This window comes from Hypanus sabinus, unplaced genomic scaffold (genome assembly GCF_030144855.1).
Source record: "Hypanus sabinus isolate sHypSab1 unplaced genomic scaffold, sHypSab1.hap1 scaffold_517, whole genome shotgun sequence".
Classification (NCBI taxonomy): domain Eukaryota; kingdom Metazoa; phylum Chordata; class Chondrichthyes; order Myliobatiformes; family Dasyatidae; genus Hypanus; species Hypanus sabinus.
Window position 1 is genome coordinate 231,888 of NW_026781380.1, and position 14,538 is coordinate 246,425.

Below are 14,538 nucleotides of genomic sequence, written 5' to 3' on the forward strand. Positions count from 1 at the left end.
AGACAGAACCATAAAAATGGCAGAAGACATCACAAGACAGCAAATTAAAGACATCAATTCAGCTGTGGCCTACTCGATTGCCTGTGACGAGTCTAAAGACAAAGGTGATATTGAACAAATAGCGTTGTTCTGCCGGTATGTAAACTCTGCCGGGCCACAGGAAGAACTGATTGAGTTGATACCTCTAAAAGACCAAACACGGGGGGAGGACATCTGTGAGGCTGTCTTGAATTGTTTAAGAGCCAAAGGAATAAAGACCACCCATCTGGTGTCAGTAGCTTCTGATGGGGCTCCGAATATGACGGGATATGACGAATATGACGAATATACAAGGGATTTGTGGCTTTACTGCAGAAGTCGCTGGACAGAAAGCTGCTGACTTTTCACTGCATCTTGCACCAAGAGGCACTGTGCGCTCAAACATTTCCTCCGGAATGCACAGAAGTAATGGATGTTGTCATTCAGATTGTCAATAAAATAATGGCAAAAAGTTTAAATCACCGTCAATTCCGTTTGTTACTGGATGAGATGGAAAGCGCATATTCTGATCTCCTGCTGCACAACAAAGTCCGGTGGCTGTCCAAAGGGGAGGTGCTGAAACGCTTTGTCGCGTGTCTGGAAGAACTGAAAACTTTCCTGGGCAGCAAAGGGCTCAACTTTCCTGAGCTGGAACAGCCAGAGTGGCTGGAAAAGCTACACTTCATGGTAGACATGACAGCGCACCTGAACACGCTGAACACAGCTCTTCAGGGGAAAGGACGCACAGCCCTGCACATGTTGGAGGATGTTTTGGCATTCGAGCGCAAGTTGACAGTGCTTGCCAGAGATTTACAGAAAGGCACTTTGTCTCACTTCCCCAATTTGAGAGAGTTCAAACAAGGTCACGACATGATAATTTCGGAGTATTTACATTCTGCAATCATCGCAATGCAAACATCGTTTGGGAAACGCTTCTGTGAGTTCAGAGAGGAAAAAAACACATTATCCTTCCCGGTCACTCCCTTAAGCATCGATCCTTCCCTACTGAATACGACTGCATTGGCAGGTGTGAGTCAACCTGATCTTGAGATGGAACTGGCCGACATAGCCGACAAAGACATATGGGTGTCCAAGTTTAGATGCTTGACAGCAGACCTTGAAGATGTTGCCCGTCAGAAGGCCGTTCTTGCTCAGAATCACAAATGGAGTGATATTGAAAACCTTCCAAAACCGGACAAACTTGTGTTCGAAACATGGAATGCTATGCCCGACATTTATGTAAACATTAAAAAGTATGCGCTTGGAGTCCTGTCGATCTTTGGATCCACATATGTATGTGAGCAGGTGTTCTCCAACATGAACTTTATTAAAAACAAACATCGCGCACGCCTCACAGATGACAACTTGCGATCCTGTGTAAAGATGAAGGTGACGTCATACAGCCCTGATGTGCAGACGCTGTGCGCTGAGGTCCAGGAGCAGAAATCCCATTAACCAAGTATGATAAATATTTTAATTGCCTATTATTTTATGTATATTCATATTTTTTCATTGTTCAGTGAAATAGTCCTTTTATTTTTCAGGCTGACAGCTGGCTGATGTTATTTTTGGTTTGCTGCTGGCGGCAAATTTAAGTTTGGCGTTTTTCATAAATACAAGAAGGACTCAAATAGACGTTGAGTATTTTACTTAAAAGTAACCTTCAACCCAACGTCTTTTTTTCGGAGTTCAAAATGTTTTTGTTGCATGCAGAAATGTAATTTCGTTTTCTCTGCAGGAGTTCATCAATTTCATAAATGCAACACATTATAGTTTGTTTATACATAGCATAAAGGCAAAAAAAACGTTGCATGCAGTGTTATTTCATTTTAAATGTCAAACGGGTTTTGCGGCTCCCAGTGTTTTCTTTTCTGTGGGAAACGGGTCCAAGTGGCTCTTTCAGTGGTAAAGGTTGCTGACCCCTGGTCTACCCTCTTCGTAGCACAGTGATCTCACCAGTGATAAAAAGACAGTCTACCCTCTCCGTAGCAGAGTGATCTCACCAGTGATAAAAAGACAGTCTACCCTCTCCGTAGCAGAGCGATCTCACCAGTGATAAAAAGACAGTCTACCCTCTCCGCAGCAGAGCGATCTCACCAGTGATAAAAAGACAGTCTACCCTCTCCGTAGCAGAGCGATCTCACCAGTGATAAAAAGACAGTCTACCCTCTCCGTAGCAGTGATCTCACCAGTGATAAAAAGACAGTCTACCCTCTCTGTAGCAGCGATCTCACCAGTGATAAAAAGACAGTCTACCCTCTCTGTAGCAGAGCGATCTCACCAGTGATAAAAGGACAGTCTACCCTCTCCGTAGCACAACGATCTCACCAGTGATAAAAAGACAGTCTACCCTCTCTGTAGCACAGCGATCTCACCAGTGTTAAAAAGACAGTCTACCCTCTCCGTAGCAGAGCGATCTCACCAGTGATAAAAAGACAGTCTACCCTCTCCGTAGCAGAGTGATCTCACCAGTGATAAAAAGACAGTCTACCCTCTCCGTAGCAGAGTGATCTCACCAGTGATAAAAAGACAGTCTACCCTCTCCGTAGCAGAGTGATCTCACCAGTGATAAAAAGACAGTCTACCCTCTCCGTAGCAGAGCGATCTCACCAGTGATAAAAAGACAGTCTACCCTCTCCGTAGCAGAGTGATCTCACCAGTGATAAAAAGACAGTCTACCCTCTCCGTAGCAGAGTGATCTCACCAGTGATAAAAAGACAGTCTACCCTCTCCGCAGCAGAGCGATCTCACCAGTGATAAAAAGACAGTTTACCCTCTCCGTAGCAGAGCGATCTCACCAGTGATAAAAAGACAGTCTACCCTCTCCGCAGCAGAGCGATCTCACCAGTGATAAAAAGACAGTCTACCCTCTCCGTAGCAGAGTGATCTCACCAGTGATAAAAAGACAGTCTACCCTCTCTGTAGCAGAGCGATCTCCCAGCAATAAAAATGCAAGCAGTTGGTGTTTCAATCTCCCTCGTCATTTTAACCGGCGAACAATGGAAGCTTTAATCGGCAAAATAGAGTCGAACATCAGCTCTCAACTTCCTCACCACAAGGTCCCCACACGCTGCCTCTGCCTCTCAGAATCGTCTCAGAGACTGACGAGCACTGAAACATCCAAACGACCTCCAAATTGCAAATGACAGGCTCCAGAAGATGGCGACTGAAGAAGAGCTGCCCACAGGAACCATCTTGACTGGAATTCGTGGAAAAGGTGTGCAGAAACAGGTTCCTTGTTGTCAACATCTCACAGAATCTCTCCTGGGCCCAGAACATAGAGGTAGCCATGAAGGAAACACGACAGCTTTCTTAGAAATGAGCAGCATTTCATTGTCGAATATCATCAGGAACCCTCACGATCTGGGCCAGTCCCTCAGACAGCTGGGCCAGGAGTTTGCAGACCCACAGCCCAAGGTTCAACAACAGCCTCTTCCCACTGCATCATGATCCTGAACTGACCTGAAAGCCCCTCATTCCTTCCCAGACTAGATTCACTCACCTTGCAGAATGTGGTTATGTTTGATTTTCTTTACCGTGTAATTTATGTGTAATTAATGTTAATTTAAGTTTGTGTAATTAATGTTAGTAAAGTTCTGTACTGTTGCTGGGAAAGATCTAATTTTCATGATAGTTACACCTTGGTTGTATTTGCCCCTGACAATAAACTTTAACGCTGTACTTGTGAGTTCAAGTTGATGCCTTTTCCTTCATAAACACACATGGTCTTTCTGCTTTTAATGGTTATCTCGAGAAGACAAAAATCAGAGCTGTATTTTACATGCATACTTCGACAATAACATGAACCTGTCAGCCTGATGGAGCCTGAGCTGATTTTCATAACATTTACACCCTGGTAATATTTACCTAGGACAATACACTATCACACTGTAGGCACTAACGATATTGGAAGAAAGCGGGGTGAGGTCCTACAAGCCGAATTTAAGGAGGTAAATTAAAGAGTAGGACCTCAAAGGTTATAATCTCAGGATTATTGCCGGGGCCATGTGCAGAGTTGGATCAGCAGGATAGCTGGAATGAATATGTGGCTTGAGCGGTGGTGCAGGAGGAAGGGTTTCAGATTCTTGGGGCATTGGAACCGCTTCTGAGGGAGGTTAGACCAGTACCGTCCGGACGGTCTACGTCTGGGTAGGGCTGGGATCAATATCCCAGGCAGATTGTTTGCTAGTGCTGTTGGGGGGGGGGTTTAAACTAATATGGCAGGGGGATGGGAACCCACACAGAAGAGGGAAGAGATGCAGAAACCAAAGCTAGAGTTAGTGAAGAAAAAAGTAAGAGTAGAGTGCATAAAAGTAATCAGCAAAAATCCCATAGGTCACTAGATTCTAAGAGGACAATGAGTATGAGGGCACTTTATCTAAATGCCCGTAGAATTAGAAACGAGGTTAGTGAACTTGAGGCACAGATCAGTACCAAGCCATATGATTTAGTGGCCATTACAGAAACCCGGTTGCTAGCTGGAGATGACTGGGAATTAAATACCCAAGGGTATCAGGTAATACGGAAAGATAGGCAGGAAGGCAAAGGAGATGGAGTGGCGCTCTTGATTAAGGATGAGATCAGGGCGATTGTGAGAGACGATATAAGATCTACAGAGCAGAATCTGGGGAGAGATTATGAATAGTAAAGGGAAAAAAAAATCACTGATGGGAGTTGTCTATAAGCCACCTAATAAAAATATTGCAGTGGCAGAGGCGATTAACCAAGGAGTAACTGAGGCTTGTAAGAACGGAACGGCAGTTGTCATGGGGGATTTTAACTTCCACATAGATTGGTGAATCAGGTTGGTCAAGGAAGTCTCGGGGAGGACTTCGTAGAAAGTATCCGTGATGGCTTTCCTGAGCAGCATGTTAGTGAACCCACAAGGGAAAATGCCATCTTAGTCCTGTGCAATGAGACGGGTAAGATTAACGATCTTGTAGTCCGGGATCCTCTTGGAAACAGTGATCATAGTATGATTGAATGTCGCAGACAGATGGAGTTAGATCTAAAACTAGTATACTTTGCTTGAACAAGGGAGACTACAATGGGATGAGGGAGGAGTTGCCTGATGTGGATTGGGAGCACAGACTATTTGGTAGGACAGTTGGGGAACAGTGGAATACTTTCAAAGAGATTCTTCACAGGACTCAACAGAAGTATATTCCAGTCAAAAGTAAGGACGGTAAGTGTGGGGAGAGCCAGCCTTGGTGAACTAAGGAAATAAAAGATAGTATCAAATTAAAAGCTCATTGGACAAAGTGGCAAAGAGTAGTGGGAGAGTGGCGGATTGGGAAAACTTTAAAAAGCAACAAAGAACAATTAAACAAGAATTAAGGAAAGGGAAGATAGAGTATGAAAGTAAATTAGCACAAAATATAAAAACAGATGGCAGAAGTTTTTTTTATAAATATATAAAGCGGAAGAGGGCGGCTAAAGTCAACGTAGGTCCCTTGGAAGATGAGAAGGGAAAATTGATTTTGGTTGATAAGGAAATGGCTGAGGCATTGAACGACTATTTTGTGTCAGTCTTCACGGTGGAGGATACGTCTAATATGGCAAAGAATGATGTTATGGACGAAATGGGAGGTGAGGACCTAAAGAGATAGTGATGAGCAAACAAGTGAGCCTGAAGGTAGATTAGTCCCCGGTTCTGATGGGATGCATCCCAGGATGCTGAGAGAATTGGCAGAGGTTATAGTAGATGCGTTGGCAATCATTAACCAAAACTCTCTAGACTCTGGGCAGGTCCCGGTGGACTGGAAGACAACAAATGTCATGCCACTTTTTTAAAAAGGACGTAGGCAAAAGACAGGCCAGTTAGCTTAACATCTGCAGTTGTCAAAATGCTTGAAGCTGTCATTAAGGAAGAAACAGCGAAACATTTAGAAAGGAGTAGTTGCATTAGACAGACGCAGCATGGATTCAGAAAGGGCAGGTCTTGTTTGACAAACTTACTGGAGTTCTTTGAGGACATGATGAGTGCAGTGGATAGAGGGGAACAGGTGGATGTCGTACACTTGAATTTCCAGAAGGCGTTCGATAAGATGCTGCACAAGAGACTTATAAATAAGGTACAGATGCCTGGAGTCAGAGGAAGCGTATTGGCATGGACAGTGGATGGGTTAACCGATAGAAGGCAGAGAGTTGGTATAAATGGTGTTTCTCCGGTTGGCAGTCGGTGGTGAGTGGGGTGTCGCAGGGGTCGGTGCTGGGCCTGCAGCTGTTCACCATTTACATTGATGATTTGAAGAGGGGACTCAGTAACGTAACAAAATTTGCTCATGACACTAAACTGAGTGGAAAAGTAAATTGTACAGAGGACGCGGAGAGTCTGCAGAGGGATATAGAGAGGTTAAGTGAGTGGCCAAGGTCTGGCAGATGGAATGCGAGATCATTCACTTTGGAGGGAATACTAGAAGAGCAGATTATTATTTAAATGCTGCAAGACTGCAGCATGTTGTTGTGCAGAGGGACTTAGAAATGCTTGTTCATGAATCACAAAAAGTTGGCTTGCAGGTACAACAGGTTATTAAGAAGGCAAACGGAATGTTGGCCGTTGCTAGAGAGATTGAAATTAAGAGCAGGGAGGTCACGCTGCAACTGTACAGGGTACTGGTGAGGCCGCACCCGGAGTACCGCGTGTACTTCTGGTCTCCGTACTTGAGGAAGCATAGACTGGCTTTGGAGGCGGTGCAGAGGAGGTTCACCAGGTTGATTCCAGACATGAAGTGGTTAACCTATGAGGAGAGATTGAGTCGTCTGGGACTATACTCTCTGGAATTCAGAAGAATGACAGGAGATCTTATAGAAACATTCAAAACTTTGAAGGGGAAAGATAAGATAGCAGCAGCAAAGTTTTTCCCACTGGTAGCTGAGACTAGAACTAGGGGACATAGCCTCAAGATTCAGGGGAGAAGATTTAGGATGGAGATGAGGAGAAACTGTTTTTCCCAGAAAGTTGTGAATCTGTGGATTTCTCTGCCCAGGGAAGTAGTTGAGGCCTCTTCACTAAATATATTTAAGATACAGTTAGATAGATTTTCACATAGTAGGGGAATTAAGGGTTATGGGGAAAAGGCAGGTAGATGGAGATGAGTTTACGGACAGATCAGCCATGATCTTATTGAATGGCGGGGCAGGTTCGATGGGCCAGATGGCCGACTCCTGCTCTTATTTCTTATGTTCTTATGTGAATGGACCCGATGGAGCCTGAGGTGAGGGCCTGTTATTCGGGCTGTGGAGATCGATGGAGTGATGATCTGTCCCAATGTCTCACAGTCTGGTACTTACCACAGTTTCTGTATTTTACACTCTGGGCTCCTCAGAGCCTGAAACACCAGTTTCACTCCTGAATCTCCCAGATTATTATAAGACAGGTCCAGTTCTGTCAGTGAGCGGTTTGTACTAAGAGCGGATGCAAGATCCACAACACCAGCAGCCGAGAGACCGACAGACCGTAGACTGTGGACCAGAGAGAGATGGGTTTCACTAATACCCACAGTAATGTTCAGTGTTTATTAAACCCATAATTACTAATAACATCAATCTCCAGCATCAGACACCAGTGAGTATAAACATCACTGCACCTTCTGAACTGGAAACACTCAAATCTCCCCAGAACAAATGGCAGAACCCAGGGGACACTGTATATTTGTGTTCACCCTCTACATCCCACCCCACTCCACAGTACACCACCACTCTGGACCTTGTGCTCGATACTGAATCACAGGGAGGCAGTGTAACCTTCCACACTCCCAGCTTTCCCTCCCCTTGTCCCGTCTCCACAGAAAAACCCAGCACATCCCTGTGTTCCTCACGTTAGTCCCAGAGTGAATCTTCTGGATGGATTGTCATATGACGACACAACTCCCTCTCCGTCTGACCAGACATTCTGTGCTCACAGAACCAACCTTGCAGGGGACTCCACTCACCATCTCTGTTAACTGTACATCCCAACCCTGTCACCGCACCGACACAATGCTGCCTCGGGAAAACACCCACACTGGATTCACCTCAGAAAGAATATTCTCCAACCCCACACTGAGAGATGAGGTTGCAATGGTTTACAGTTCAGTGATAAATTAAACCAGCTCCGGGTCAAAGGTTGGGGAATTAAAGTTACTAAAACACTGAGTCAAGTTTAAGTCCATCAGTCCATTGTTCAACACACAATCTGACCCTGAACATGTTGTGGTCCGGGTCCGTGTCCCCACAGGGAACTGGGTAAAGGCAATTGCCTTCTCCTTCCACACACACAGGCTCCTGTAGAGCTGATTCCACCTCAGACACACACAGTGACCTGAGATGAACAGACTACATGGAAAACACTCTGACCCTTGCAGAGGGGGAGGTGAGTGGCCCTGATGGAGTCCGAGGTGAGAACTTGTTAATCAGGCTGTGCAGCAGCATCGTCAATTGGAGATCGATGGAGTGATGATCATCCCCAATCCCCCATAATCTGGTACTTACCCCAGTTTCTGTATTTTACACTCCGGGTCCCTCAGAGCCTCAGACAACAGTTTCATTCCCCCATCTCCCAGTTTATTGTCACTCAGGTCCAGCTCCACCTCTCTCAGTGAGCGGTTTGTACTGAGATCGGAGATGAAGTGCTCAAACTCAGATGTGAAATGATCAGCTGTCAACCTGATGGACGGAGAGGAAACAGAAGAGAGAAACAAACAGATTCAGTGTCAGTCTCCACAGGTCACCATCAACGGTTTGAACAGTGATGCAGGGGTTCATCAGAACAGAACTGGGACATTATTGGAACTTTACCCACACAAACATCAACAGACTCACAGTCTGGTACTTACCCCAGTTTCTGTATTTTACACTCCGGGTCCCTCAGAGCCTCAGACAACAGTCTCACTCCCCAATCTCCAGGTTTATTGTACTCCTCACTAAACACAGAGCGAGAAACACTGTTACCAAAGTGGCCCTGAAGTAATTTCAGCAACACACACAAAATGCTGGAGGAACACAGCAGGACAGGTAATTGCCCTCTCTCTGACATAACAGGGATCACACTTCCATCACAGCCGTTTCCACAACAACCTGACAGAAACAGGGTGACAGCAACACTGAACCATCAGTGTTTAGGAGACGTTGGTTCCCTGTTCCCAGCTGCAGTTGAACCCACGGAGAACCGGAATGCTTCGACGTTTACATGCCCAAAATCAGTATTTATTAAAGGGAACACACTAATGAAGATGGTAAAATTATTGTACTGACAACTGCAATTTCAAATTTACACTTCACCCTCCAACATTTCTGCTCCTGCCAGTTTATTCCCTCCCTCTCACCAGGGATTTACAGTTCATAACGAGATGGGTAAATGGATCCTGTCCCAATCACATCACTTCTGTAGGGAGCAATTCCACCAGCCCAATACCCCCTCTCCCCACTTCCCTGTACCCGTCACTTATTCTGTCGCACACTCCCATTCTTTTTACCACTAACCTACACCAGTGGGAACTGACAGCCACCAGTTACCCCCTCGACCTGCAGGTTTCTGGAGTGAGGGAGAAAACTGGATCATCTGAGGAAACCCACAGTCACAGGGGGAGCTTGCAAACTCCACACAGACAACAGAGGCTGGGATTGAAGTCTGGTCATGGGAGCTGAGAGAAAGCAGCACTAACTCTTGTGACACTTCACCACACTACAGAGAGGGTGCAGGTTCTGTGAATACTCCCACCCTCCAGCCCAGATTCCCCACCACCTCCAACTCCCTGTGATGTCTTCCCGATGTGAACCCCTTTGATCAGAGAACAGAAAACAAACTGATAAACCTGACCCGGTGTCCGGGAGACTGGTCTGGATGCCGGTCCCTCTCACACGATTCAGATCCTCAGACACCTCGATGCTCAGGCTGGCTGTTTCCACATCAATGGTCTCATAAACTGAAGAGAGAAGCAGGGAATGAGAGTGTTCCTTTCTTTATACATGTATCTCTATCTCACACACTCACTTTGCTTCCTATTCTGTCTCTCACTCTGTTTCACACACCCGACCTTCCTCCTCGACGTGTGCCTCCTCCCTCTGTCCCTCCTCTACCTATACCCCTCTCTTCGATTCCCTCCTTTACCTTCTCGTCTCTTTCCTTCCCCTACCTGTGCCTGATGAGAGAGGGAGAGACTGATAGAGTCGGACAGGGACAGAGAGAGTGATAGAGACAGAGACAGCAAGAGAGACAGACACAGTGCTATTGTTGCTTGTCTAAAATAAACGCAGGTTACTGGAATTCCTCATCAGCTCAGACAGAGTCTCACTCCAGTTGATCGTCATATGCACAAATACCACTACCTACAGGATCCCTTTAACTTCAGTGCATGTAACTTCAATAGACAATAGGTGCAGAAGTAGACCATTCGGCCCCTCGAGTCTGCACCGCCATTCTGAGATCATGGCTGATCATTCACTATCAATACCCAGTCCCTGCCTTGTCCCCATATCCCTGGATTTCCCTATCCATCAGATATCTATCTAGCTCCTTCTTGAAAGCATCCAGAGAATTGGCCTCCACCGTCTTCCGAGGCAGTGCACTCCACACCTCCACAACTCTCTGGGAGAAGAAGTTCTTCCTCAACTCTGTTTTAAAGAACTGACCTCTTATTCTCAATCCATGCCCTCTGGTACTGGACTCTCCCAACATCTGGAACATATTTCCTGCCTCAATCCTATCAAATCCTTTAATTATCTTAAACGTTTCAATCAGATCCCCTCTCAATCTCCTCAATTCCAGCGTGTACAAGCCCAATCTCTCCAATCTCTCTGCGTAAGACAGCCCTGCCATCCCAGGAATCAACCTAGTGAATCTACGCTGCACTTCCTCAACTGCCAGAATGTCCTTCCTTAAACCTGGAGACCAAAACTGTACACAATATTCCAGGTGTGGTCTCACCAGGGCCCTGTACAAATGCAAAAGGACATCCTTGCTCTTGTACTCAATAGTTCACTTACAAAAACTTCACTTTTATAACAAACCAGAACACAGGAATTGATGCAAACTTTACCTTGCTTTATGGCATCAAACATCCCTCTCAATATTGTGTCCCTGAATTCTCCGATGGTTACGGCACCTTCTGTTACAGACAACGTCTGAGCTTCTTCACTAACCCTGTAAAATCAAACAGTGGGTTATTAAGTCACCGGAACTATTACCTGAGATGTTTTTACCAAACGGTGCAGAGTTTCAGTAAAGGGTCTGTCCTACCTCCTGTCCTGACACAACTCCTCCTGTAATAAATAAATCACAGATCTGAATTGACTGGGACTGAACATCCACGTTCTCACTGCGAGGGACGGTGAATGGATTTTAACGTGAGGTTCAGGGGAATATTACATTTAGGCTGCACAAAGAGATCAATAACTCAGCATGCAGGTTCCAGCAGCTCAATCCCGGGGAAGACCAGAGAGACCGTTGATCTATTAGTTTGGTGACAAGAGCAGGTCTGCTCCAGAACAGACTGTGGGCTTTCACTCAACAACAATCCCTCACCTTCAGAAACGTCGCACTGTCTTCCTCATTCATCTGTTTCTGCAACTTGGAGAGTTTCTCCTCTACAGAGGTTAAATTCTCTTCAATCTCCTGAAGATTTTTCTCCATGGTGTTCAGAATCTTCTCCTCCTCTGCCCTGAGATCACTCAGTAGGCGCTGCTCTCTCTCAGCCAGAACCTGGTGTATTTTAGCAAATTCAGATGTGACGTTGGCCTGCAGACTGTGTGACTGTTCCTGTCAAATGAAAGGTGGTGGCTGATGTTACCCGGCAATAAAGAGAATTAACCCACACAGACCCGGAAAACTGGAAACACATCTCACCCTCACTCCAGAAATCTTCTGTTTCTGTCGCTGTTCCAACTCCTGGATGGCAGATTTCTTCCCTGTCAGAGATTCGAACGATGATTTAACTTGACACTGGGATTGGGTTCAAGAACAAAACGTCGGTAAAATAAGAATACCATAAATATTCAGGTGATAAAATCTGTTTGTATTTACCTTGTAAATCTCCGCAGCTTCTTCAATCGGCATGAAGTTGTGAGTCTTGTGTTCCCTCGCGTCTCTACAAATCACACAGACCAGTTGCTTGTCCGTGTCACAAAACAGCTTCAGTTCCTCCCGATGTTTCTCACACTGAGATCTCATCTCCGTCTCTTTCCAATTCAGGTTCAATTGTTGAGCTTTTTCAGCCAGACTTGCCAGGGCCCAATTTATCCTGAGATATTTGTCTGAGAACTTTGCTCTACATTCCGGACAGCAGTTTCTCCCTCCCTTTTCCCAACTCTGTGTGATACAGGAGAGGCAGAAGTTGTGTCCACAGTCGAGTGTTACCGGAGTGGTGAAGAAATCAAGGCAGACGGGACAAACTGCCTCCTCCACTAAACTCTGTACGTATTGTCGAGAAGCCATGTTTCCCACCCAACACTTTCTGCTTGAACATTCTTCACCTTCCCATGAGCCGCTGAACTCCTGCAGTGCAGGGATCGTCGGGGGAACAGACGGCAACTGCACCCAGGGAGGGAATATTAAACACGACTGTTGTAGTGCAAGGGCGAGGGGCCTCGGGCAAATAACACACCACAGAGAAGGGAGCAAGAAAACTTTTAACACACCCGAACGAAACAAACAAACATCGCTCGGGACAGTAATGGCGGAAGGGGCGGGGAATCAAAGCGATTGGACCGGGTGGCTTCACTGACATCTCTGTTCGCCAATGGGAGCGGGTTTCGTCCCCGCGGTCCCAAAATTAGATAAAGTTTGTGCCTCCCAATTCAACCTGAAATTAATCGATTCCGTGCTTTTGCGAGCGGCGGGTCACGGCTGAATCAGCCATCAGCTCGCTCCAAGTGTGTGGGGTGGGGACCGGGTTTTCCTGCCCGAGTATACTTTTACCCTTCCCACCGGGGTGACAGGACCTGGGGGTTTCACTGGGTGGTACCTGACCCAAGCAGATCCACGCCTGTTATTGGTTGAGACCGTGTGAGTGACGGGGTTGCTGACCAGTTAAGCCTGCACACTCGGTCTGATGTCCTGCCGTTCTTTGTGCCAGAGGTGGGGGTATCAGGGATCAGAGATCGGGTCGGGTCAATGAGGAGATGCAGACTGCATAATCAAGGGGAAACAATTTACATGACAATGCATCGAAACTATTTTCCAATGAATCTCAAACTCAAAATCAATATGTTAAAGGTCGCGGACAACATCTTTTACGTTCTATAAAGGAAAACAGTCTTATTACTGAATCAACTTTTAGAATTGCTCTCAAAAATATTCCAACCTTTCCAAAATTGTTAAATCACATTCCCAATATAATTATAAACCGATGAGTAATTTCCCCCAAATGCCCTTTTCCCACAGAAATGTGGGCATCTCATACCCACATTTCCACATCAAACCAGATACCTGGCGAGTACGAAATCTGTGATTCTCCAATATCAATACCATGAGGAAGCGGAAACAAGACAACAGTAAAACCACCCAGCACATCTCTTTCACACGTCCCAGACGCTAGTCGCCCTGAAGCTTCACTCAAAGTTTCTACTTACTTTTCCTTTGGTGACCGCAAGGAGATTCCCTGAGGCATTTCTGTCCTCTCCATTTCCCACATCGCTATCGAACCTGGACAAGTGAATCTTAGTGGAACTTCCAGATTCTGTCATGTGCTGTTCAACTCGGTCTTCTAATATTTTCCAGCCAAATATTGTCTGGAAAACAACTTCAAACTTAGATCTCAAACAAAGCAGGATTATAATTTACAGAGAACGGCAATGGGGTTGCTCCGTTCCATAACATTCCTCTGTTACCTTCATCAGTAATTAGTTCTGCAAAGGTCAGACCTTCAGAAACTGTCCTGTTTACCCCTGCTGTCAAACATGTCCCCAGCCGGTGTGTACAGACCACGTGAGATCCTCGGTGATGTTTATGTCGAGGAACTTAAAGCTGTTCACCCTCTCAACCCCAGATCCATTGATATCAATAGGGGTCAGCCCGTCTCCATTCCTCCCGTAATCCACAACCAGCTCCTTTGTTTTCGTGACATTGAGGGAGAGGTTGTTTTCTTGACACCCTGTCAGGGTTATTATTTGAGATTATATATATATATATTTAGTTACTGTGTGGATTCTCTTCCATGTTAACTGCTGAGGCTAACAAAAGGGCTTCTCTGTGGTGTTACAATGAAATGGCTTCTCTGTAAAGTTAATCGGTGATGTAATGGTTCTTTGTAGCTGTAAATGTTTGGGTTATAATTACAGATAATGGAGAGCTAACCAATAAGTGACTGTTATGCTATCTTGTATGGGGGGAACCAAGACAGAGTTTGTGGTCTTTTCGGGAAGGCGAGTGAAGAGGACGGACGTGTGCGGGAGCGGTCGGAATCCCAGGACGGCGGATACTGGAATTCGGCAGTTCAGAGATTGTCGGAGGTCCGGAGGTCGTTGTGGACGGATCCGGAGGCACCAGCTCCAACATATTAATTTTCTTGTGCACAAAACCGATAAATTTACTGAACTTTATTT

The 14,538-nt window shown here is 45.8% G+C and overlaps 1 protein-coding gene across 3 annotated transcripts in view; it reads right to left on the reverse strand.

Moving 5' to 3' along the window:
* LOC132389251 (ribonuclease inhibitor-like) overlaps positions 1–14,430 on the reverse strand; it is a 37,810-nt gene extending 23,380 nt beyond the window's left edge. For 2 of the 3 annotated variants that reach the window (XM_059961748.1, XM_059961747.1), the window contains exons 1-8: positions 12,020–14,430; positions 11,843–11,938; positions 11,522–11,755; positions 11,237–11,259; positions 11,037–11,140; positions 9,818–9,923; positions 8,835–8,921; positions 8,491–8,664 (exon numbers count right to left, since the gene is read on the reverse strand). In XM_059961748.1, coding sequence (XP_059817731.1) covers positions 8,491–8,664; positions 8,835–8,921; positions 9,818–9,923; positions 11,037–11,140; positions 11,237–11,259; positions 11,522–11,755; positions 11,843–11,938; positions 12,020–12,430 — 1,235 coding nt within the window. In that variant the 5' untranslated portion in view covers positions 12,431–14,430. Of the gene's footprint in view, positions 1–7,311; positions 7,483–8,490; positions 8,665–8,834; positions 8,922–9,817; positions 9,924–11,036; positions 11,141–11,236; positions 11,260–11,521; positions 11,756–11,842; positions 11,939–12,019 lie in introns of all 3 variants that reach the window. The other variant, XM_059961746.1, reaches the window with a different exon arrangement.
* Positions 14,431–14,538: the final 108 nt, after the last annotated feature.